This window comes from Leptonychotes weddellii, chromosome 1 (genome assembly GCF_054177405.1).
Source record: "Leptonychotes weddellii isolate Sample4059 chromosome 1, ASM5417740v2, whole genome shotgun sequence".
NCBI classification, from domain to species: Eukaryota; Metazoa; Chordata; class Mammalia; order Carnivora; family Phocidae; genus Leptonychotes; species Leptonychotes weddellii.
The window spans coordinates 169305406-169331842 of NC_138369.1; the positions used below are offsets into that span (position 1 = coordinate 169305406).

The window sequence follows — 26437 nt, forward strand, 5'->3', positions numbered from 1 at the left end:
GTACTAACCACTTTGGGCACAGGCATCTAAGGAGAAGACCGAAACTCAGAATGCAGTATAAGAGAAGTAATTACTGAGATGAACAAAAGCTACTACGGTATCCCCATTTAAAGCTGTGCTCAGTGTTGTTTCTAGAGGAACTTTCCAGAGCAGGAAGCAGTCAGTACATACTTGGGTAGTTTGTAATAGACCATTCAGAGAAACGTGTTGAATATTTTCTTGAGTTGAATGAAAAGGACACAAAAGAAACCATTTCCCAGCATTTTATTTGATTCCATAAGAATTTTGAGCATCAAACTATACTCTGCTATGTAGAAAGCCAGATCCAGTGGGAATCTTTTGGGTTTATACATGTATTATTGTCAGAACAAGGACAGTAACCCACCTGTTATACAATATTATCTTGACAGGCATTTTTAATGAATTGGGTCTTTCAGTTTATGTGCACCCATAAAACCTAATAGTTCAACTTCTCTATAACCATATTCACCACTTCTCATCTGAGGAAATAACATTTTATTATAAAATTACAATTTTTGTAATTTAGATCTCTAGTTTCTAAGATAAGAAAACAGACATATCATTTGGGGGCAGGAAGAGAAACAAAGTAACCTCGGCTTAAAACAGAAGAAACAACTTTTTGAAAACGTTCCTGGACATACTTTCACAGTACTTGGAAAACATTTCTTTTTTGCTCATCTTCCAACTACAGAGTGAACCAAATTATTTAAGTTAAAAATAAAACAAGTGTTACTGGCTATTTGCCCTAAATTAAGAGACATCTTTCTACCCCAATGCAACAGCAAAACCAAAATCCCTAAATGAAAAGATGCTGTCTTCTCTCACCACCATGGTCCCTAATTAGGAATTTTATATATATATATAATATATATATATTTAGTAAGTAATATATAATATATATATATTTAGTAAGTATACCTTGGTGACAGCCATGTTATCATACTCCTCTTAACTTCTCTCTCTTCCACACGTTGAATGACTTACTGATTTATTTCTCCACATATACAATGCTTGGCTCCTATTTAGTGTGCAATAGATCTTTGTTATCAAATCTGCTCCCTCCTACTTCAGGTAACTTTGATGATTACTTAAACTGTACTTCCCTGACTAACTTCTCTTTCCTTTCCACTTTAGACTACCAGTGGGCAAATTTTAATGTTTTACAATTCAGGTTATAATTTTTACACTCAGCCTAATAGTTAAGAAATTTAAGAAAGGTAAATTGGGTCACTTGGTACTTTCTCATATAAGGAAAACAAACTGCTGGGGTGCCTCAGTGTTGCTTCTGGAGGAACTTTCCAGAGCATGAAGCAAGTCAGTACTAACTCTTAGAATGAATGATGTGAGTCTCTCCAGTCCTGTGATGTCAACCTGTTATCTTGCCAGGCTTGAAGAAGTTTGCATTAGGGTGAATAGGTACCATCTTTGTGGAGATGCCTGGTCAGGGCCTTGTTACTGTCACACGTAAGGGCGATTTTAGTGTTAATTTGCACATATCAAAAGAGTTTAGGCTTAGAGTTTCAAAGAAATGCATGAATCCCTCAAATCTCAGTTATGTTATGTTATGTTATGAAAGAAATATCACTCTTCTTTTAAAAGATCATAAAATTATCCCAAATCACCAGATCCAAATGCAGAACAACACAGTCCATAGTTACCACGAGGAATAGGGTTAAAATTCGCTCTCCAATGACAAATCCCAACCCGGAACAGATTTCAGCCAGGCAGTGAGCAGAGCGCGCCGGGTGAACTGCACAGGCCATGGTGGGTGCAGAGCTCAGAGCCGGAAAGCAAACAGCTGCTGTAGCCTGATTTGAGTTAAAATAGTGTGAGTGTTTAGTCTGGCGCACGGCTTCAGGGGAGATTGGCAGCTGGGTCAAACAAAGTCCTTCCATTGGCTCTCTTCCCAGGCAGCTTCTGCTAGTATTTAGGTACTAGTGCAGTGTAGGGCCCTTTTCTCAGGCAAAAGCTAACATCTGACCGCACCCTCTTTGCTTTTTCCAAAAAAAAAAAAAAAAAAAAAAAAAGAGAAGAAAAAGAAAAAAAAAAAAAACCTTCTTTTTCCTTCTTTCGTTAAGATAAATTCTCCAATAGACAACCTCTCCCACTAATTGTGTATTAGCAATGTATTTTATCTTGAGAGCTGACGCACTGGGCTCTCAACGTGGTGTGGAAAGCAGCCTGTTACAGTGCTGGATTCATAAAAGGGCCTTTATGGCTTGTGAAAGAATATCTGTGTGCTTAGGCAGGAAACTTTTTGATCTGCAGAAAAGCCAGAAGACATCTAGGTAAGGCTACATATCAAATCTACTTTTTGGGGGAAAAGTTGGGCGGTGAGAATGATTCCTCACCATCGACGTGACTTTGGAGTGTGCATGTTCACTTTTGTAGAAGTTTAAAAGGTACTGACTATTGTTTGCTTATTTTTTGTTTGTTTGTTTAAATCTTAAGGGAATACTGTGGTCTGCATTTTTACGATTTTGTTTTCTGCTATTGAACTGATTATAGTGGATATAGAGTTTTACTTTATAGCAAAATCTTTGTAAACTGCCACAGAAAGAAAGTGTATTTAGAAGGGAAATTGACAAGTTTTAAAGAGTAATTGTACAATCATTTGAGGACAGAGGAACGCTGCATTAGACTAACAAGGGTTTAATTACCAAAAAAAGTTTAATGTTGCTTTGGAAGGAATATTAAGTAAGTTGTCTTTGTCTCTTACTTTTTAATTTTAGTCGCTGATTTAGCCTGTTGGGTCACATTTTTTGTTAGCGCTGAAGGCTGCCATGAATCCCTAATGAGGCCCCTTTGCACATGATTTTGGCACTTGGCCAAAATCAACTTCCCAGCGGCAAGCTTTCTGTAAAGAACCTGGAGCAATTTTTTTTTTTCTTTCTTTCTTTTTTTTTTTTTTTGATTAGAAATCATGTCTGAAACCTGCCACAACCAGTTGTGTAGACATGTCAAAATGACTTTATACAGTAAATATGAAACAAGCATATAAAAAATTTTCCCGATATTGTTGCTTTTTATCATTATGAATTCCTGCTGTGGCCACCTAAAATAGGTTAGAACAAGAACAACCTGAAAGAAAATTTACCGATTTTTTTTTTCTGTTTTTCTCAGCAGACCAGAGTAGGGGTGGTCATCTCATTGAGATGTATACAGTACGAAAGGGTTATTCAAAACACTTCAGGATAAATAACAGATGAATTCTTAAAACTGTTAATCTCTGTAAGTAATACTCAGTGAACAGTAAGTAATGAAGTTTTCTAGAAGTTTCGTTGTATGCACAATTAAGCTTCACATTTTTAACTAGGAACACAATTTTTAACTATGGTGTTTGGGATTCTAAAAAATATTAACATTTATTATAATTTTAAAAATTTATTAACACCTTGATAGTATTTCTAACAAATGTTTTAAAGAAATGTTTGGTATATATACATGACTGGATAACTTTAGATAATTGTATTCAATTGCTTTTTGCAACTAAAAATGATTTTTCATGAAAGAACTTTTGAAGCTGAAAGGCACCTTACACTCAATATTTGGAACTGTTGATTTTGATTTTACTATAACTGAATTTGGTGATGTAAGCCGATACGTTATTTTTTGCTCCAGTATTTTAAGAGTTAAATTCTTAAGTTGCGATGAAATACTACAGTAATCAGATATTAACAACCTCAGATTTTATATAGCCATTTTCAGCAATACCTTTAGACATTAAAAATAGACACATTGCAGAGTATTTAAACGCAGAAAAGTAGGAAGGATTTCGGTTGCTTTGTTTCATTTTAAGAAATCCTATTATCACTGTCCTAAATATTATTTTGCTTCATATGTTAGTCTAAAGTAATCTAGAGTGAAACTTTATTTTTTACTTTAAAATAATCATATTTCTCTTTAAAATATTAATGAGAAGATTTAGTCCCCCTTTAAAGAAATATGATTTAGAGCTGTCTTATTAGGTATGTTTTTCATATATTTATCACTATGTTTATCTTTCCCTTATTATTACATGGTGTAAAATGTTGCTAATATGGGTCATAGAAAAAAAGTGAAAATTATCTTTAAGTAAATTTTAGTATTAGGAAATGTATCTTGATTTCCTGCAGATCAATTTATGTTTAGAGATAATTTGTGTTTATATAAAAAATGTCTTGTATTGTTGTGGGCTGAATTATGATCCTGTATATACCTTACTACTAGTTGCTTTGAGGCAAAGAGTGTTTGAAATTATATCAGTCAACATTAAAATATAGAGATTATATGAATTGGGAAAAGGTAATACATATCTGCTATTTATAGAAATTTACCTGGATAATAAGTTCTATACTTCTATATGAGTTCACAGTGGAATTCTCATTTAATGCAAACTTTGATATTTTTTAAAAAGGAATTAATACATAACATTTCAAAATTTAGGTAAAAACAGAAACATGTTATCATTAACTATCATCAAACAGGTGCAAGAACAATAAGATCGCTTGTCTTATTCAGCATAATTCTGGCTTAAAAATTATTTTTGAATTCTATTTTTATTGTAATCTTAGCTCTCATACACATAACATTATTTTCTGTTTTCATTTTCTATTATTTGAAATTGGCAGAATATTTTACTTACTTGAAATTGGCAGAATATTTCTCTAAAATATACTAAAAATTTATCTCCTGAAAACTTTAGGTTCTTTTGGGGGGGTTAATTAGAGGTGATAGCAAAGTAAATGCCGTAAAAAACAGAACTTTTAAAGTACACATATATGTTAGTGAGTTCAGAAAAAAACTTAATTGTACATGATTAACTGAAAAATATTTTTGAGTTGAGGTATAAAAAGTAAGTATAGAGAAGAATTTGTCATACTCTTTACGATAAATCCTAAGGTATTTACTTTCTTTTGCTAAAGCTATGAATTGTAATTGAGCATTTCAGTGGTGTAGGCTTTTTGGCAGAATTATTAGCTAATTTTACTTGGGACCATAAATGCAAAATACTGATTACATTTCTTTCGGTGAGTTAACATTTTAAAAACAATATTCAGAATCCAAATTACTTTAAAAAATAAAAAATAGTTAAAACTTTTTGTTAAATCTGTTCTATTTTAACAGCTTGAATTTGTTTCATTTGTCATTTTTTCCATCCTTTTGGGAATATTAAAACCTATTCCACGTTATAAGTAGAAACTTCTTCACTCTTCAGAAAAAGTGAAATTCGTTTGTATTTGTCAGTTTAGATTATGCACCTTTACCATTTTAAATGTGACAGAGCTTTTGTTTGTTTCAATTATGCAACAGGCACATAAAATGCTTTCTGTCCCCTAATTAAAAGAGATATTACATAATTAAGTGTTAACTTTAATTTTGTATTGAAAAGAAGGCTTTACAACTGCAGTATTTTATCCACAATTTTTAAAATGTGAGAAGTGTTTGCAAGAGGGCATTCTTGATGAATGTTTCATCATTTAAATGAAATGCTTTGTTCTACATGATCTAAATTCCAGCGATGAGATAAATGTATTGCTATACTAGATAGAACAGCATTATTGAATTTTGACACAACTTCACTGACCTCTGCCATAAAAGATTAGTATATGTGAGGTGATCTTGGATTCGCAATAACAAAAGTAAATAAGTGAAGCATGTGAGACACCAACCTTTGTTGTTTTGGAGAAAGTATGTGCAAAGTAAAAGGAGGTACTTTTCATGTAAACGGCCGATGGGAATATTTTGTCATTTCGTTAATGCAATACATCTTGAACATCAAAAAATTAATTACAATTTGTAATGCATTTGTAAGACTTTCTCCATAGAATTAAGTGCAGTATTTTAACTATCATATTTCCAAATGCCCAACATGTAACTATAAATTAGGTAACCAAGTAATTTTTAAATGTTGTGCTTTGATTTAAATTTTAGTTAATAGTGAATAAAAGAATAATGTTCTCCAAGTTGAAGTCCTTTTCATATAAAAGAATGGTTGATTTACACTTGTTGCATTTTTCACTTAATACTGGTTTAATTTTTAAATTATCATAAAGTAAATATTGCTATGTGATATAGTTTTTAAACATGGTAGGGCTTATTTTACCAGCAACCTGACCTATTGTATATTTGAACAATGATGATTTATGCCTATCTGTCTATTCTTCTCTCAAAGTCAAGATCAGCAAAGGGATCTCTTCTTTGGTGCTCAAATTTTTTTCTAAAAAACCTGAATTTTCTCTTGTTTATGTGTTCAGGTATGTTTGTCGACCTGACTATCTTCCCATCTCCTGAGATATCTGTCTTGTGAGTATTAGGCTAGAAAGTTTAGTAGGAAGCTCTAAGTTTATTCTTATTCCACATTGGTCTAAATAAGCAAAAAGTTTGAGTTTCTTATGAAATCTAGTCTGTGTTTGACTTCAGTATAGACAATCACATCAAATCTGATGATTGGGATCATTTAAAGCACTGAATATCCGGCTTAAGTTAGTGGTCATTTACATGTTTGGGTGATGATTCTAAATACTTGATTATTACTGGCCTTACATAATTACTAATTTATAGAGAGTCTGGAATTCCATCATTTGCTTCAAAAACTAGTAATATTTCCTAATTTTATAATTGCCTACTCTTTGCTATTATTGAAATGTTGCATAATGTTTCTCTTTAAAAATACCATGAGGCTAAGTGGTGCCTTAACTTCTACTTCTCCCATTAACAGAAGAGGTCAACATGTGTGGGGGGGGAATGCTTAAAATATTTCAAAAAAAATTTTCCTCCTGTGTTTAGCAACTACTTCACTATTTGTGGAGATTTTGAAAGGAGTGATTGTATTTTTGAATGTTGATTGAAACGTGAGTGATGCACGGGCTTTCTGTGGACTTCAGTTAAAAAACTAAAAGAGAAAATGAGATTGAGATTAATGACATGGTATATTTTTATAACAACTAATCACAACTTTCTATTCACACATAAACAACACGCTGGAAAAATAGACAGTGGGCTCTAAGAGCAACCTTCATTGACTCTTCTTCACTTAGAAACAGCTGAGAAAGGGGCAGCAGAGGGATGGTTGTGGCCCCGTCTATATGATCTATGGCCCATGCGGTCATGTCCCAATTTAAATCCCCTAGTCTTCCTTCAGAGCTACACATCACTATTCTCAGACACTTTTTAGAGACAGGGGTTGCAGCCGAACACATTCATTCTTATTGTTCAGTGGAAGGTGTATGGTTGGGGTTTCTTTGGCAGAGGCAGTGTTCTGTGGATGGTGATTTTTTTTAAAAAATCAGCTCAATCAGATGACAAAATCAGCGTAATAACCAAGCTAAGTCAGCCTTAGCAAGCATAATTAGTTTTTCGTTCTTCCCTAAACCTGGGCACTTTCCTGAAGAATGCAGGCAGTTGCGTGTGAAAGGTCCAGTTGCTCAAGACTACGACGTATATATTCGATGTGTGAGTTTGTTAATTGTTTTGTGTTCAAAGTAATATATGGCAATCTATATCATGTGTCCAAAATATTTAAATGATAAAAGCTATTGTCCTGAAATTAAACTTCTGGGATAAACTTTAATTCTATTTGAGATATCATCTGCAAATTACTGTTTAAAATAAGCATTTCTTTAAAAATTTTTCTATTACATTTTTCATGAGGCAGGATGATTTAGATGTGTATTTTCTGCGAGTGGAGCAGTTTTTGAAAATTATATGTATGTTGCCATTGCTTGTTTTGGTGGATTCTAACCTGATCACATGTTCTTTTCTCTCCATTCCCAGATACTCCCTAGAGATTTTTTTTTTTTTTTTGGTCAACAGTCAGTTTTAAATACAGTCAGGTGGGACATTCAAAAAGGTTGATGCACAGAAAATTCCTACTGAAGTGTGATTTAGCTATTTCTAAAACATCTTCGATTGTCAGGAAATGAATCAACAAGAATGTAGAAACAGAATGATTTGTGATTTGGGCAGATGAAACACAGCAATAATCAGTTCAGAATATTTATGGAATGATAACATTTTTCTATTGACATATTTTTGTGCCAACAAATTTAATTTGGAAACTGCTATTTGTTACTAGAAGGCAGTAATTGACTTTGCTAATCTGTAGTTCAGAATGCCTGGTATAAAGCAAAGGGCTGATTTATTGAATGAATAGGTCTTAGATAAAATGTAAGTTATCAAGCTACCTCATATCTGGAATTTATTTTAATTTTCAATATCCAAGTCATTAAGAATGAATTTAATAGTATTTGCCCATTTTTTGCTTTCAGAACTAGTCATGTCTACCTATGAAATTTGTTCTCTCCTCTTAGATAAGTAAATAACTTAAGGTGACCAAATATCTTACAGTCTCCACTCTCCATCTTAAAATCTTCTCAAGATCAAATGTGGAGTAGCTAAATCACATGTAAGTCTGGATTAATAGTGAGTTGAGATCATGTAGTCCAAAATGAAATTATACATAAAGCACAGGTGTTTACTAGCATTTCTGTGGTCAGATATACAAATTGCATTGAAGGTTAAGCTTCTCCTTTCTCACTTGAGAAAAGTGCAATTAAAAGTAATTTACAGATGTGCAAATGCACAGCTGCTTTCTTCGAACTAAATTTCACAGAAATGAGCTAAATTATAATGGGTTTAAAAGTCACACATTTTAATGGTTTTTAAATTGGATTGGAAGCATCATTACTAGGTTTACTAGATGAAGGAAATTAATACTTAGGAATACCTGAGACAATTTCTATTTAGGTGGTAGAACCATTGAAGGATTGGAAATTATAACCAGACCAAAACTTACAGCAGGTTTGTCAAAATTGATTATTCAGTGTGTAGACCCACTGTATGCACTCTATTCCTTTATGCTATTTGTATTATATTATCCCTGATGATGTGCAAAATGATTCAGCTGTAGCTGGAAAAAGTGTGTGTATGTGTGTATGCATGTTCATGAGATGGTGTGCAAGTGTGTGTGTATGTATAAGAAATCTTCATATTTTCTTTGCTTAATGATAAGGAAAATATCAAGAGTAAGATATAGGTACATTGGTAAAAATGGGGAATACTGGTAAACTGTTTTTGTGTATTGGATTATAAGCAATGACTATCAACCTACATTTCTGGGAAATCAGCTTTTCTTTTTTTTTTTAATCCATGCATTTTACTTGGAGCTACTTACGTACTCAATAGTGATAAACTACTGTTGTTAATATTATTCCATCAGGTAGAGACCTGTTCTTGACCAAGTTTTCCTGGTCTTGAGATAGACTTCTTTTCTTTGGAGCTAGGGATAGCAAAGTTTTTCTAAAACTCTTCAGGAAGGCATGTTGTTGGTTAGAGGAAGAAGGGGAAGTAGAAGGTGAGGGATTACACTAGACCAGGGAATGAAAGAGCTTTTACCCTGTGTAAGCTCAGAGATTTATTATAATCAACCCATTACTATTTCAACAATAGTTTGCTTTCCTAAGAGTATTACTAAAAGAATTTCAAAAACTTGACCTTGGAGGTAATTAGAAAACGGACTCATTTGTTACTTGTATGCTGATGAAACCCTTTATCCTGTCTAAAACATTTTTTCAAGTGACTGAGCCCTGCCGTTGAAAATGTTATACATACCCGGTCTTTGATGCAATGATTCAGATCCTGTGCAGTTCCCCATATAGCTCATCTCACGTAATCCTTTAAATAACCATCAAAGGTGGGGATAATTATCCCTATTGTACAGATGGGAGGCTCAGAGTGCTTAAGTAATTTTCCCAGTTTCAGGGCTAGTTAAGTGTTGATGTTAGGATTTGAACCTATGTTAGTGGTGCTTCCAAATTCTACATCATGCTGTTATCCACTGTACTACATATTTAATGATCTTGACCTTGAGAGTATTAGGAACATTAACTATAACCTTTTGAGTTAAATGCTCTTTTTTAAACAAAAAAATATTAAACTCAGTCATTTGATGGAGAGTAGTGGGAGACACAGATTTTTTATACAGTAAGTACTTTTAATATTTTTTTAAGGCTTTAACTTATTTATTGGAGAGAGAGAGAGTGCACGTGAGCGGGAGCACACAGAGGGAGAGGGAGAAGCAGGCTCCTCACGGAGCAGGGAGCCCGATGTGGGGCTCGATCCCAGCACCCTGGGATCATGACCTGAGCCAAAGGCAGGCACTTAACTGACTGAGCCACCCATGTGCCCAGTACTTTTAATATTTGAGCCGCCCAAGCACCCCAGTACTTTTAATATTTGAAGTACTTTTAATATTGTTCTGAGTTAAGCAATAGCCAGTGACCACTGAACCATTTTTCGTCATCAGCAGCTTTTCTCCAGAAAAAAAAGATAATATATATGGGCAACAGCTTCATTTTTACTGTGAGGCTCTTTGGCACATCAGTGGCTTAAAATATTAAGACCTGTGGAATGGGCGCCTGGGTGGCTCAGTTGGTTAAGCGACTGCCTTCCGCTCGGGTCGTGATCCTGGAGTCCCGGGATCGAGTCCCGCATCGGGCTCCCTGCTCAGCGGGGAGCCTGCTTCTCCCTCTGACCCTCCCCCCTCTCATGTGCTCTCTCTCTCATTCTCTCTCTCAAATAAATAAATAAATTCTTAAAAAAAAAAAAAAAAGACCTGTGGAATAACACAATAGGGGCAAATATCTCAGTCAAGAAATTTCATTAGCTTGATTTGTTAGCATATATGTTATTAAAACCAAAGAGGTGAAAGTCTTAGAGAGGCCCTGTGATTTTTCCCTCTGGCCACTGATAACCATCCACTGCTCCCAAGCAGCGCACGCTTATGGCATCCCACAGAAGCAAAGACTCAGAATCCCTTCCAAAGTGCTTCACTGCTCTGAAATAGGTGTTTCCCACTACACAACCAACCATGTCTCTTTACAATTCATAATTTGTCTATATCACATGCTGTGCAGAAAGAAACTTGAAATAGAGACCAATTGTTGGTAACTGTTTTAAACAGTAGATTTCTAACCTCTGTTGATAGGACTAAAACTTAAAAAAAATGGGGATACATAAAACTTAAAAGAAATGGGGATACATGCCCATACAAAGAATTGGGCATGTAATATACTTTTATAAAACTGTTCATTTTATCTCAATTGTTTCATCTAATGCTGATATTGTGGTTCAAAATATCTTGACAAACACTGAAAAATTTGGTTCAAAATCACTTTTCCAACACTCAGATGTTTGACTCCTTGGCTTTCAGAGCTGTGATCATTGAATAATATTTCCTTAACTCTCTTGTTTTTTGCAGGAGAAAATAGTGACTTGGGAAAAAATGGCCTTTTTTTGCTCATGGTAATAACACTAGTTCCCAGAGGGTTGGTTTTGAATACAGATCTTCCTTCTAGTTTTGTATTCCTTCCTCTACACAATGGCCTCTTAGCCTGTAAAGTCATTTATACCCAGGTAGCAAATATTATGTTTTTCTTATTTGAAAAAAACTGTAGTGGTATGGAAACATAATGGAAGGAGGATTAACTTCATTGTTAAGTATAGAAAAGGCCAATAAAAAGTAATATAATTAAATATAAACTTCCCCATGAGTTATTGTTTCTGTAAAGCCATATTATTAAAAGTTTCTAGTTTATAATTTGGTCTATGATGTATATTCTAGGGCACTCTAATCCTTTAATGAGTTTTGTTGAAGCGTTTACTTAGCATCTTTCCTGAAAAAAATTGAAGATAGTCCTTCGGATTTTTCTTTCTTTACAAGATTAAAAGTTCTTTTTTTTTTAAATGGAGATATTTAACATGTACAATTCTTAAGCATACAGCTGGATGAATGGCTGACATATATGTACTCAAATGCATTTAGACGTGTTATCCCCTCACAGATCAGGATATAGACATTTCCAACACTCCAGAAGGATATCTCATGCCCTACTGATATCTCTCACTATAGATGAGATTTACCAGGGTTTTTTTTTTATTTCGTATAAATAGAATCACACACCAGGTATGCGTTTTTGTCTGGCTTATGTTATTCAGCATTTTGTTCATGTGGTTTCCCATTTGCATGTATCAGTATGTTGTTCATTTTTATTGTGGTGTAATATGTTTATGTGAATATGGCACAATTTATTTCTCCATTCTATACTTTTAGGGTGTTTCCAGTTGTTTTTTTAACATAATTTTTAAAATGTACATCTGGTGCCAAAAAGGTAGTAGTCAGTTTTTCTCTCTAATAGATGAAATATGAAAATAGGATCATTTTAAGTAAACCATTAAAAGCAATACTTGCTTTACATGATAACTGACTCATACATATTTGAACCATGGGAAGAGAGGATGTAATATTACTGAGTTATTCATGGAAATATTTTCTGAAAATGAAATTTAGTATGTTTTATTCTAAGTAGATGCTAAGGAAATATCTCTAAAATATTTAAAATTCTGACTTCTTTTGCTTTTATTATTTATTACACATATATGCAACTATGATTATAGATTGCCCAAATATACATTTTGAAAACTCAATTATCAATTCTTTTTTTTTTAAGTGTTTGTAGATTGCTGAAATGTTCTGTTGTAAAACAAGATAAATTAATTTATCTTTGGGCGCCTGGGTGGCTCAGTCATTAAGCGTCTGCCTTCAGCTCAGATCGTGATCCCAGGGTCCTAGGATGGAGCCCCACATCAGGCTCCTTGCTCCGCGGGAAGCCTGCGTCTCCCTCTCGCGCTCCCCCTGCTTGTGTTCCCTCTCTCGCTGTGTCTCTCTCTGTCAAATAAATAAAATCTTTAAAAAAAAAATTAATTTATCTTTGCCAAAGAATAAGTTGAAACAATTCTGGACATATTTAATCTCATAATTTCATATACAAGCAAAATAAGATCTAATATTTTGACAATAGGGATAAAACTTCTTTGTAAGTAATGGGAAGAGTTTTACAGAGATTTTGTTACCATTTTCTATGTTATTTCCGATAGTTCCACAGTTCCTATGACTCTATATTCAAATTTAAGATGATCTACTCCACTAGGAAGACACAAACATTACTAATAAAAATTCAAAGGTTTTTATTGTAGAAAAAAATAAGATTAAGTTATTTAGATGTTATCCAATTCACCTATTGAGTTATTCACAAGTTTTTATTGAGTGTATCCCCCAAGTGCTAATGAATATATTTATTACATTTGCTATATTGATAAATAGTCTGGGGTTTTCATCTGGGTATTATTTACACTTACTAATAAGCAACTGCTTTAAATAAAACAAATAACATTAAAGTAGTATATTAAAATGTAGTTTACAAAGCCTTATCACACGATACATGCATTAACTGTGGGAAGGAGAAGATATCACACTCCCCCACCTCAAACAGTGAAATAATTAGTATCCTATAGCTAGTAAAGACTGATCTATGACCTGTACTGGGATTTTTTTTCCACTCTAAATCTTTTGTCTTTTATTACAAGAAACTACATTTCTGTAAATAATGGAACCCCATAGGAGAGGTCCAGGGTGAGCAAGTAGCTTACGACAGTTTTCCAAAGTCTTTTTTTTTTTTTTTAAAGAGAACTGATTTTATTTGTATTTATTACACTACAAAATTCTCTTATAATCCAGATATTTAGTAACAATAAATCACAAACAATTTGTTTTGAGGGTTTCTTGGGGGGTATATTTTAAAAACATTATAGCCCCTACAAGCAGTAATGTCACTTTCTAATATTTTTGTTTTTAAATAGCCAGTTCAAATTTGGCCAAGGTCAATGATGCTTGTTATTATTTTTGACAACTATACAATGCCTGATAATGATTCCATTTCTGACACCAGCTGGCAGTAAGCTTCCCTCTCAGATGAATTCATAAATGGCCTGTTCACAATTCAAACGTGTAATGGACACTACAAAATTCCACTGCTGTGCTTCTGCTTAATTAGATGTATTTGCATCTAATAGGAAGAGAAAACCAACTTTCTGCAAGGCTTTTTTTCCCCATAATTTTATCTGAGGTATTAAATACAATGTTTTTTAATGTATACAATGTCTAGAGGTCCCCAAGTAAACAAACTAATGTGGACATTTCAAAAAATACTAGCTTGTCAGACTACCATGCTATATATCTTTTGGTTGACTTCAAAGTATTGTTCCCTTTAACTCAGGATGTCACCTTATAGCAATTGGCCTTTACTGACCCGTGAAAATGGATGGAGTTATTCTGATCTCACTATGGAGAAGGTCAGGTTCACAGCTTAGATTTGAGAACAGCAGAAGGAATTACCTTAGAGGAAGAAGCTGATTTTGAAAAAACAAATGTTTATTTACGTTGAGTTCATCAGAAGTAGGTAGAGATCAGGAAGGAAACAACTACAGAATTACTTCAGGATATTTTTAAAGTGCCTCCACTTAGGTATCCTTGTCTAAATACGTTAACTTCATGGCCATTTCCTTGTGAAGAATGCATTGAACTTTTCATGAGAAGTTCTGAGGCTTTTTTTTACTCTTCAATTAACACATATCTATTTTTCTCACTGTGATATTTAAGTAATTTTATTTTGAAGATTTTAAAGTACTTAGTTTATCAGTCCTTATTTCTATTTTCTTACAATTCTCTTTTTTGTATTAATCTAGCTGCTATACCATAGTCATAAGAAATAAATATTATAATTCACTAGCTAGTCAAGACTAGCATGACTTGCAGAGATACATGTAAAAATAGTAGAGTATAATACATGTATTTGTTAGTGTAGTATTACATATTTATACTACAATATATATGTACATATATGCGTGTGTGTGTGTGTGTGTGTACATATCCCTATACCTACCTACACATATGTGTGTACTAAGATAAAGTTAATTCCTGGAAATTATTTTATGCTTTGGAATTTTTATCTGGAATAGTCAAAATCTCAGGTTATTTTTGGTGAGTATACAAAAATACAAAGAAAAGAACAATAAATATGACTTTTTTATTAATACTAATTTATTTTGAAACTATGATATTTATGTTCTGAAAACATTTTTTTATGTGTTAGTTTGATATAGAGCAAGAAGCAGCACATTAATAGGTAAGCAATTTTTTCCCAGTATTATTATTTTTTTTTTGTTAAGGGAACATGAATTTATATTTAACTATGATGAACAACAGAAAGAGCTAAATATGTTTTTATTTTGTCTAAACTTTATGTGAAATGATAAAGTACAAAATTTCTAACCAATTATAACATGTTTTTGATGTACAGAATGTACAGAATTTACTGTCTACAGTAGCTGCTTTGCTGTAATCATAGTTATGAAAATAATTTATCAGTAACTTTTCTTTTGAAGGGAGGATTTGGTAGTATATGATATTTCTTTTAATTTTTCCTTGTCTTGTTTGTAAGAAATGCTAGCCTACAGAAAACTAAATGGCAGTTCTGGCCAATACGGACCACAATGATACCCAAACCCAGTAAGAAAATTGCCATATGAGGAAGATTATTCTCTTGCCCTCTCAGAACTATTTATTCTATATTCTCTATAGGCCCTGATGCCCATTGATAGGAAATAATACTCCATTCTGATGCATGACTAATTTGTCATTTGAGTTGTGTTAAAAAAATTAGATAAAATTCAAGCTATAAAGGATTAAAGAGATACAGATTATCCCATCCTATTGCATTAATTGTTTGGATTACAAAATAAAACCAAATAGTCTTTTAAAAGGAAATGTTGCAAATTAACTGATAGGCCTTTCACCCTATGTTCCTCTAGTCTCTGATGGGTGCTAGTTATTGGGCCAGTGATTCAAGCAAAGAAATGATGAACAAAGGACATGTTATATACATAGACTATATTAATACCTACCTTTTCCCTGAAATAATAAAAATCAATCTGTAACCAGAGTAGTTAGTCAGCTAACAACCTTCATGCAATGAATACGCATGTCCATACCCTTATTTAGAACACATTTGTGTGTTTTTCTATTTCCATAAAGATTATAACTCGGTCGGGAACATTAAACGTAATGAGCCGGCATGTGAAAAATAGAAAATAATCTAAGGTAGGTTAACTGAGCTAGTAGGTTTGTTTTGTTTTGTTTTTATTTTTGTTGTACTTAAAAGAAAAAAAATAAAGCAAAGCCAGCAAAAATCTCTTTTAACAACTTTCTATGAAAAATGAACATTGAATTGCCATATGAGCCAGTTGAAAAAGTAACTGAATTCAACAAAGGCATTAAATGACATTCCGTGTGAAACTTATCCTGGTAATATATGTGGCATCATTTCTCTGCTGCAGAACAGGAACTGACATACAATAGATGCTTAATAAGTACATGTTGAATTTATAAGTGAAGGATCCTAATAAAATGAATATTTGTATCTCTGAGTTTCCCCTTCTCAACATGGCTCATTTCCTTAAAGACAAGAAGATTCCTAAAGCTGTATCTGGAGCTTTTATCTTTTGATGATTCAGTTACTTTGCAAAGGAATAACATCTGGTTGAAGCTTAAATATTCTGAAAAATCACTGATTCTCATTTTGTAATATCAGCCAATGAAATTGACAATTTCTGAGGATCTATTTGTGTAGGAACTTAGAATCATTGTAGCTGTATCTGGCTCCACAAAAGAAGGCAGACTGTCACCAATGATATAAAAATTTAGATTATAATACAATTTAAAAATCAATTAATAGGACTGCCTGGGTGGCTCAGTCGGTTAAGCATCCAGCTCTTGGTTTTGGCTCAGGTCATGATCTCAGAGTCCTGGGATTGAGCCCTCTGTCGGGTTCCATGATTGGCATGGAGTCTCCTTGCCCCCCCACCCCACCTCTACTCCTCCCACCTTTCACACGCACTCTCTCTCTCTCAAATAAATAAATAAAATCTTCAAAATAATCAATAACTGAAATGTAAAAATGGTCCATCCTATTTTTGGCCTCCTTGTATTGTATCATAGTTAAAACAAAATAACATTTTGTTGAATGATTTTGCCCAACTGTAGGCTAATGTAAACATTCTGAGCACAATTAAGATAAGCTTAGGCTAAGCTATGATGTTTGGTAGTTTACATGCATTAAATGCATTTTCAACTTATGATGGAGTTACTGGGATATAACTCCATTATAAGTCAGGGAAGATTTAGGGGTATAAAAGAAGTCAAGTGTATGATGATTGAAGTATTTCACTGTATATTACTAACACAGATATAAAACCCATGACTCTACCTCTCCTCCCTCTAAAAGAAAGAAATTGAAGAGAATTGGGGAAAAATAATCTTTTTAGAAAATAATACTAGCAGCTACCAAGACTACTCCTCCCTCAGAGTCTATATGAGGCGTCTAGAACAGTAGAGTAGTGTTAAAAGTGTGGATACTAGAGTCAGATGGCTTAGGTTCAAATCCCACCTCTGCCATTTGCTAGTTATCAAAAAGTGCCTTCTTCAGTTTACTCTTCTTACCTGAAAATTGTTGAGAATAACAGAACTGGTTTAATAGTATTTGTTTAATGAAAAGTAATATCCTCACTTCAAGAAAATGAAGGTGTTTAGAACTTAATGTGCATGTGGGAGTGGATATGAGTGAAACGGGAGAGGAAGCATGTTCTTTTGAGATGTTACTCTTTGCTAATACTAACATCATTGAAAGAGGCATCAAAGTATTCAATGTCTTGTCATCATGGAGGTCAAAACAGAACAGAGTGGCAAGCTTCTAACAATATTGGAAAGTAGTAACTGTTTCCTGCTTCATTTTTTTTAATCAACATTAACTGGAGGGTATGCCAGCCTTATCTTCCATTTATATTTTCTTTTGAAATATTTCTTCAAGGAACCATAAGCACATTAATTAAACCCGGGTAAAACTTCAAAGGATCCATTTCACTTCTCATAGTGTAAGTACACATAAGAAAAAGCAATTAATTTAAAATCCAAGTTTCATATATTCCCAGCTTTCCAGTTGAGAGATGATGAAATATACATTCTCAACTTCTCTATTTCTTTCTGGAATCAATTGTCACTTTCTCTTGGTCTTCTTTTCTGAAGTAACTGGTTATTTTGATTACTGTCAAAGGGCTGAATGGTGTTCACAATTATCTTCTTTCTCCTTCTGATGCTAATTCTATTGTTTAGTAAATTAAGGGAAAGGAATACCAGATGAAACCTGGTATAATTTTTAAAGTTTGGAAAGGAAATCAGTATTTAGCTTAATTATTGTCTTTTATGTACAGGGCTAATTATTTACATTTGGAACAACCCTTGAGCTTAATTCAGCTATTTAAACATGAAGTAGAGTTCCAAGTCAAGTTAAACAATTTTTCATTAAGATATATTAGTGTCAGTGTATCTTGCCCTGTTTAAAAATATTTTTATACTATATGTTTTGATCTGTTTAATGTTTTAAAAATTTAATAAGTTTCCAGTGTGGAAAATCTTATTGTCTCTAATCCAATCTCTTTACACAAAGTCTAAAAGGTCAATTTTAATAGCAGAATAGACCTTTTCCAGATGAGTAGTGATTAGGGGGGAGCACAGTATTTAATCTATGCTGATCTAATCTAAATTTTTCCATACTGGGATCTCTTGTATTGCAGACACTCAAACACCCATGCTTCCATTCTCTCAAATTTTGACAAAAATGTCGGCCCTGATGGTATGATACTTTTTGCTTTTGCCTTCAAGATCTAGCTAGAGACACAAATCAGAAACAAATTAACTGAAAGTAAAAGATTAAAAAAACAACAACAACAAAAGGAATGGATACTTTGGGAAAGGGAATGATTTGGTGGTGGTAGTTTAGATTAATGCAACCAGGTTTCAGAAACTAGAAGGTTGAAGTACAACAAAGGATGCCCAGAATCTTGAGTGCAGTAAAACAACCACAGGGTAGAGGGCCTGCATATGGTCTGGGTGTTGCCTGATATAAAAAAATAAAAAGTATGAAAAATATCTGTCAGTTGGTCTAGAGATTCCTAAGAGCAACTGTATGCTCTCCATCCAAAGTAATAAGAGATCGAAATCATCTGTCACCTTCCCCTACCATTTCCTTCTCATAACAATATTGAACTCTAGCTCCTAAGGAAATTCAATTTCTGTTCACACAGATTTAAGGTTATTTCCCAAACAGACTTCCACTGTGCTAGTTCATCCTGCACATCGGAGGTGGAATAATGCAGCAATTTTCCAACTGATCTCCAAATTCTTATTCCTTCAGTTATATTATGTACTCTTTCCCTTTTGCCTGAAGTTTCTTTCAAAAATTAAGATCACATCCCTACTTTTCTAGGAGCTTTTTAATGACCCTGTTGCCTGAGGTTTGTTCCCTCCCAAACAACTTATGTATTGAATGTCATTAACAGATTATGAGTACTAAATTGATCGCAGAAAGAAACTTTCTGTGAGAAAACATTGCTTGGTGTTGTTTTGTAAGTTATAGTAAATACATGAGGCACCTAAGATGGCTCCACAGAAAGTTTGCAGAAAGATTCTGGAAGATCTCAGGAGGTGTAGGGAAATAGGTGAGGAATAAATTTGAGAGAGGAAAGTGATGACCTTCTGCAGGGCAGACACATTATAGAGAATTTAATGTTTCCTAACTCACCTTAGTGAATATCTATCTTTATCTATCTTTTGAAGAAATTCTGTCATTTAAAATATGATTACCGCAATTAACAGTAAAGAAAACAACACTCAATCTTCAACAAGAGCTTTATGTGTAAACCATGAATTGGGCCTCCAAGGTCATTCATTCCTTGACTAAAAACATAGCTTTTAAAATTTCAGAAATCCTCTTCAAAGTCAACCTCTATATGCTTAGAAATGTGTACTTAAAGATGGAAAAGAATGACAAACTGATTTTGTTTAGTTACCGAAACATAGAAATTATATGTTGTGGTTTTGAATGTATATTTTTTCAAGAAGAGTTTAAATAAGAAGATAAAATTTTTGTTTCAATAACTATTTTCTAGAAATCATCTACTCTGTGAAGAAATTCTTATTACTAAATTGTTTTAGTATCAATAACTACCATGTGATGTGATATTTATTATTTTAACTCACTATTTAAATAACACCCAGACTTTTTAAAGAAATCTTAAAAAATAAATTGAATTTGCTTTTAAAGTATTTTTGCAGATACCCATGGTAAAATATTGATGATAATGAATTTAAAAAGAATATTCTGATTAATAATGGAAGTCGGAGTTTCAAAAAAAATTACTGGATGATAAAATTTTTTGACATTTTATGTCAATGAAAATGTAAAATGAAGAAAATAGAGAAACAAAAGTCCGCAGTATTAAACATCTATAAAAATCACTATCCTAACTTTCTTGTTGCCTTACCATCCTGGACTATCCCATTTGTATATTAAAATGCTCAATGTAGTTTTTAGGCTATTAGGGGAAAAATATTTTTCCTCAGAAATTATACTTGCTTCAAACAAAAATAATAATAATTTCAGTAAGAACTAGTTTGAATAATGCCAAATTTCTATATCATGGTCAAAATAATGCCATTGCCTCCTACATGATTGTTGCATGTAACTTTTGAGAACCATACAAGTTGTTTTATCTACCTTTGGTTATTAAAAGCTTCTTCTGTCCAAATTCAGTTGTAGTAATATGCAAATACAGGATAATTTGAGAGTTATATGTTAGACCTAAAAACTATGTATTTAATGATATGCTCAATTTCATTTTTGGTAAAATGTCACCTGAAAAATGGAGGTTTTGGTATTTTAAGCATTGTGACCTGAAACTAGAGGTGTTATTTTTCTTATTTGCTTATATGATAGTTTATATGCTTCATTCAAAAATAAGAACTCTTTAGGATGCCTATTTTTAAATGTCACCACAGCTTCACATACCAAGGGAAATGTTAATTTAATTGAGTTTCAGATCTTGAGTTGGATTAATATTAGACATAGTTTAGTGGTTACATATATTTTATTGTTGAAGTTAAGCATGTGCACCAATGTATAGTTTCTTTTCTAAAAAAATACAAAATCTGCTTTCTTATGAAGTATTAACAGTTGAGCAAAAGAATGATAAAAATACTTACTTAGAAGGACTGAGTATTGGACAAGCACAGTCTATTCTTTGCCCCATAGGTGGCAGTGGGAAAATTGTCTACCCAATATCCAGCCAGCTTTCCTGCTTCCTAATGAGCTCTGATGATTTTCTGTATTTTAGTTTGGTAAATGACTTCAGAGAGCTGCCTTAAGGTACCCATCTAGCTGCCCAATGCTTTGCCCCAAATGACAAATCATCTCATAAATCTCCATTAATGTGCTGCAGAAAGGGAAGTGGATTGGTTGGGGATGTACATAGGGAAAAGTCATTTCTGAGGATGGGATTTTTTATTAAAAAATGTTTTTGACTATGCTTCCCCCCCACTGCTTAAGTATCTCCAAGGTAAAGACTATTTCTTATTTATGTCTATCCAGAATCTTCTATATGCAAGATGCTTTCTTTATCAATGTTTATAGAATAAAATTTGACATTTAGACAAGAATGAGCCTTTTGGTCCTTGTTGCCTGCAGAGTTAAGGTAAAGCTCATGGGATACGTTTTGTCTTATTTTTGGTTTTGGTTTTGGTTTGTTTGTTGGTTGGTTTGGTTTTTGGATGAATTATGGTGTAATGGAAAAACAACAAGGGAGCAAGCAAGAGAGCAGAGTAAGGAGGACAAGAATTAGAGAAAAGCTGGTATGTTTGTCCATCTCTTCCATTTCAGCTTAGTGGTTAAGTCCTTTGCCACCACTCTTTAGCATATGATGCAACTGGTGTGAAACTCACCAATTTTTCATAGAATTATAAATTCGCATATACTATCCTACATCATGAAATATCCTGCCCTTCTTTCCTACCTGAAAATTGTCTGCTGGTCTTCCAATACCCTGACATCTCTTTTGAAAATTCTTTTCTTACTCCCCCAGGCTGTTGATCGTTCCTTTCTGGGATGGTACATATCTCTATCACAATGCTTTCACATTGCCTTACAAATATTCATTTACATATATGTCTGTTCTCAGAATAACTGTCAGCTCCTTACAGCTAGGACTATTGCTCATTCATTTCTGTATTCCCACCACCTTCTATTATGCCTTTCATAGTTGGCATTTGATGAAAGTCTAATTGATTTTTCTAAGAATTAAACCAGTCTTTTAGAGTAATATATTTACAATAAGATGATATATGATCTCAAACAGTAGTTTGTGCTCTCTGCTGCCTTGTTTTTGCCCAAAAGTAAATGATAAAGAAAAAAAACAACAATAGAGCACCAAACTTAGGAAGGAAACAAGATTTGCTTGAAAAGTATGAATTTGAAAAACTTGAATAAAATATCTAGAGTAGTATGAATAATGTATTAAGAGAAATTGAGGTTATAAATAATGTTTTCCATAGTGTCTCAGTTTTTTCCTAGACTGTACAATATTAAAATAGAACAGTCATTACATTATAAATGTACATTGAATGAATAAATGAATGAATGAATAAATGAAGCCCAGAGATGTTAAGTCACATACTCAAGTCACATCTCTTAGTATCAATGCTAGGACTAGAGCTCAGACCACAATGTCAAGTTAGAAGTAAAATCCTGACTTTTAAAATGCTATGATTCTTAAAAATATTTTTTATTTTCAAATAATTTTAGGCCTACAGAAAAGTTGCAAAAATAACACAGAGACTACACATATATACCCTTCACTCAGTTTCCCCTAATGTTAAGAACCTACACAACTATAATGTAATTATCAAAACTAGGAAATTAATATCAAATTCAAGATTCCACATTACCTTTTGTTGTTGGGTCTCTTTATTGCCTCAATATTTTATAGTTTCTCAGTCTTAACTTTTCTTTTATGACTTCGACACTTTTAAGAGGACTGGTCAGTTATTTTATAGAATGTCCTTCAATTTGGGTTTGTCTGATGTTTTCTCGTGAGGCTGTGGAATTTAGGGCAAGAATAAGTGATATATCCTCAGTGATATGCATCATGTCAGGAAATATATGATAATAATGTATCTTATTACTGATGGTTTTAACCTTCAACATTTGAAGAAGGTGCTGTGGCTCAGGTTTTTTCCAATTTAAGTTTAATGTATTTCCTTTCATAATTAATATATACCTTGGAAAAGATATTTTTAGACCAAGGAAGTAGCCTGTTTTTCTTCAATCTTTTGCCCACTGACTTTAATATTTATTGGTAAATATTACTGTCTGTAACAGTTATTAAATTAAATAACTGTCTGTAACAGTTATTACTATTGTGTTTGCCAAATGAGATTTTGTATGTCCCTCATACCTCCCACATATGTTAATTGGAATTCCTTTAAACAAGGTATGTCCCTATCCCCTTGGTTTGCTTATTCAATTACATACTTATATTAGTGTGGACATATGGATATTGATTTATTTTAGGAGTTATAATTTAATAATATCATTATGTATTTTGCTTAAATTATTCCAGCTTTGGCTGGCTTCAGGGTCTAGTTGACATGCCCCATTCCTTTTTTGGATACTTTCTTTTTTTTTTTTGGTAGCACAAGATATTCCAGATTTGCCTTGTTTTTCCTGCTCATCCCTGAAATAAGCTACTTGTCCAAGGAGTTCTTTTTCCTTTGATTAGAGAATGGTCTTTAGAAATCAAGATCTGGGTGCTAGATATCCTTGTTGCTACTGGGGTTTTATTGATTCCAGACCCTCTTAATAGATAGAGCTGGGAAATGTTTGTAAGTATGGTAATCTGTGTGTGGATCTTCATCCATATTTATTTCCATGTCTGCATAAATATATGAACAATTATGAATTTATACTGATATCTGTGATTCTAATCTAATATAACAGAGTTCATTCTAGCCTCCAGCTTTTCCTTGTTTGTAACGTTTTTCTCCAACAGTGAAAAATTTGGTTCACATGATCTGTAATACATTTACTTATATGTTCAGTCCTGGTACACACATCAAGTAGCTACAAAGTTGACAACCCTTATCCTTGTGAGAAACTGATTAACTACACAGAGTAAAATAATTGTGTACCATTCTTTTTGCCTCACAGTATTTCACAATAGTTTTTCACAAAGTTTCTTTGGTTCATTATTTTCTTCTCCATCCTATTCAACATGGTTATGTTATTCATTTATAACATAACTAGGTTCATTTGTTACTCATGTTTACCTCATATCCTGGATTATTTTAATTTTTCATTAATTTTTAAAAAATTTTATTTTTCATTAATTTGGGGGCGGGGGATGTGAAAATTGCTATACTCCAAGCTCAGTTCATAGAAATTTTCCTCATTCTTTTATACAGCTGCTTAGTACTCTGTTGTATAGCTCTAATGTAATATATTCAATGACTTTCCTGTGCAAGAGCTTTAGGTTGTTTCCAATATTTGCAGTTAAAAACAAGGCTGCAATGAATAACATTGTGTATATGCATTTTCTAATTGTTTGAGGTGTCATCAGGGTAGAGTCCTAGAAATTGGATTGCTGAATCAGTAGGTAATTACATATGTAGTTTTGTTATGTATTGCCCATTTTATCTCCCAAGGGTTGGGCCAATTTTTATTCTTACAAGGAATAAATGGGAGTGCCTGTTTCCCTACATCCTTATGAACAGAATGTGACATCATCAATTTTTGCTCATCTAAGAGCTAAGAAATGATACCTTAGGTGTTTTAATTTGCACTTCAATGATTATGACTAACTTCAAATATTTTCATATATTTGGGGATTTTTAAAAAATTTTTGTGTGAAAATTGTTGGTTCAAATGTTTTTCCACCTTTTATGCTTTTGGTGTTTGTTCCTCAGTTTTTAGGAGTTCTTGATATATTGTGGATATTGGTCCTTTGTCTGTGGTTGTATCATGAATATTTTCTTTTGGTTTTTCAGTTATCTTTTGACTTTGCAGATTTTCTCCTGGATATTTTTAGATTTTTGTATTTGTTCATATTTATCAATCTTTTTTCTTCTAGTTTCATTGACATATAATTGACGTACAACACTTTGTAAGTTTAAAGTGTACAGCACAATGACTCGACATACATATATTGTGAAATGTTTACCACAGTAAGTTTAGTTGGCATCAATAGTTACAAAAATTTTCTTCCTTGTGATGAGAACTTTTAGGATCTTTTCTTGTATTGCTTCTGGATTTTGATTCATAATTAGAAAGCCTTTTCCTAACTATGACTGAAGAGGTATACATTCATGTTTTCCCCTGGTAGGTATATGGTTTCACTTTTAAATTTAGGTCCCTAATTTATTTAGTATGTATTTTGATGTATACGATGAGATATGAATCTAATTTTAACTCTTTCCAAATAGCTACTTGGTTGTTCCAACACCATTTATTAGAAGTTTATCTTTACTCCAGTGATTTGAAATGCCACTTTTAACATGTGTCAAATTGTGGACTGTTGCATTTCATTTTTCTGGATTATTTATCTACGTATGTGCCAGTATTACATGTTTTAATTATAAAGGCTTGTTAGCATATTTTCATTTTTAGAATGGCTAGTCCCCCTTAGTTTTCCTGGCTATTTGTTTTACGTTTGCTTTTAAAATGAATTTTAGTGTCAACTTATCTAACTCCATAAAATAGCTTGTGAATGTTTTTATTAGGATTTCATTGAGTTTGTAAATTAACTTGGGGAGAGCTACATCTTTATTTTGAGTTGTCTTAGTCAAGAACAGGGTATGTCTTTCCATTTGTCCAAGTCTATTTTTATATCTTTAAAAATAATTTTAAAAATTTTAAACATTCCACATTTCTCATTCAATCAAGTCCTAAGTATATAATCTTCTTTATTGTTACTGTAAGTGGGTTTCTCTATCATTTATCCTTTAACTATTTATTTATTGGCATCTTAAGGCATTTTTGTATGTTAATGTTAAACTATGCTCTTTACTGGATTCTTTGAGGTAGCTTTATCTTTGGTCCTCTGAGGTTTTCTTGGTATGCTAACATATCATCTACAAATAAAGATAGTTTTGCTTCCTCTTCATTCTTGTGCCACTAATTAATTTCTGTCCTCTAATTGCTAATTGGTTAATATCTTTAGTACATTGTCGAATAGCAGCATAAATAGTGGGCATGCTTACTTTGTTTCCAGTTTTACTAGAGATGCTTCTCCTGTCCTCATTGAAGATGATGTTGGCTTTTGTGTGTGTCTGTGTGTGTGTGTGTATAATCTCTCAATATATATGTATGTAAAGTATCCCTCAATTCCTAATTTCTTGTTGTTTATTTAATAATGAAAGAGTGTTTAATTTCTTCAAAGGCTTTTTCAGTATCTATGGAGATAATCATGATTTTTTTCCCCTTAGATATAGCATAATATGTGATAGTAATAAATTTCTAAATATTGAAATGATTATATATCCCTGGAATAAAGCTTATTTGGTCATAGTGCATTATTTTCTTAAAATGGCATTGGATCCTGTTTGTTAATATCTTATTTATATCCTTGAATTAATTATGAGTGATTTTTTTTTGTTCCT

At 32.9% G+C, this 26437-nt stretch overlaps 1 protein-coding gene across 10 annotated transcripts in view; it reads left to right on the top strand.

Moving 5' to 3' along the window:
- LOC115944092 (uncharacterized) overlaps positions 1–26437 on the top strand; it is a 501430-nt gene that overhangs the window by 342478 nt on the left and 132515 nt on the right. For 4 of the 10 annotated variants that reach the window (XR_014138751.1, XR_014138761.1, XR_014138747.1 and 1 more), the window contains exon 1: positions 921–2309. The exons of 1 other annotated variant lie outside the window; for it this stretch is intronic. Coding sequence is in view for 1 of the 9 variants with exons in the window: in XM_081798857.1 (XP_081654983.1) it covers positions 2146–2309 (164 nt within the window). In the remaining 8 variants the exon portion in view is untranslated. Of the gene's footprint in view, positions 1–920; positions 2424–3144; positions 3253–26437 lie in introns of those variants that run through there. 5 more of the 10 variants (XR_014138752.1, XR_014138753.1, XR_014138762.1 and 2 more) reach the window with 3 other exon arrangements.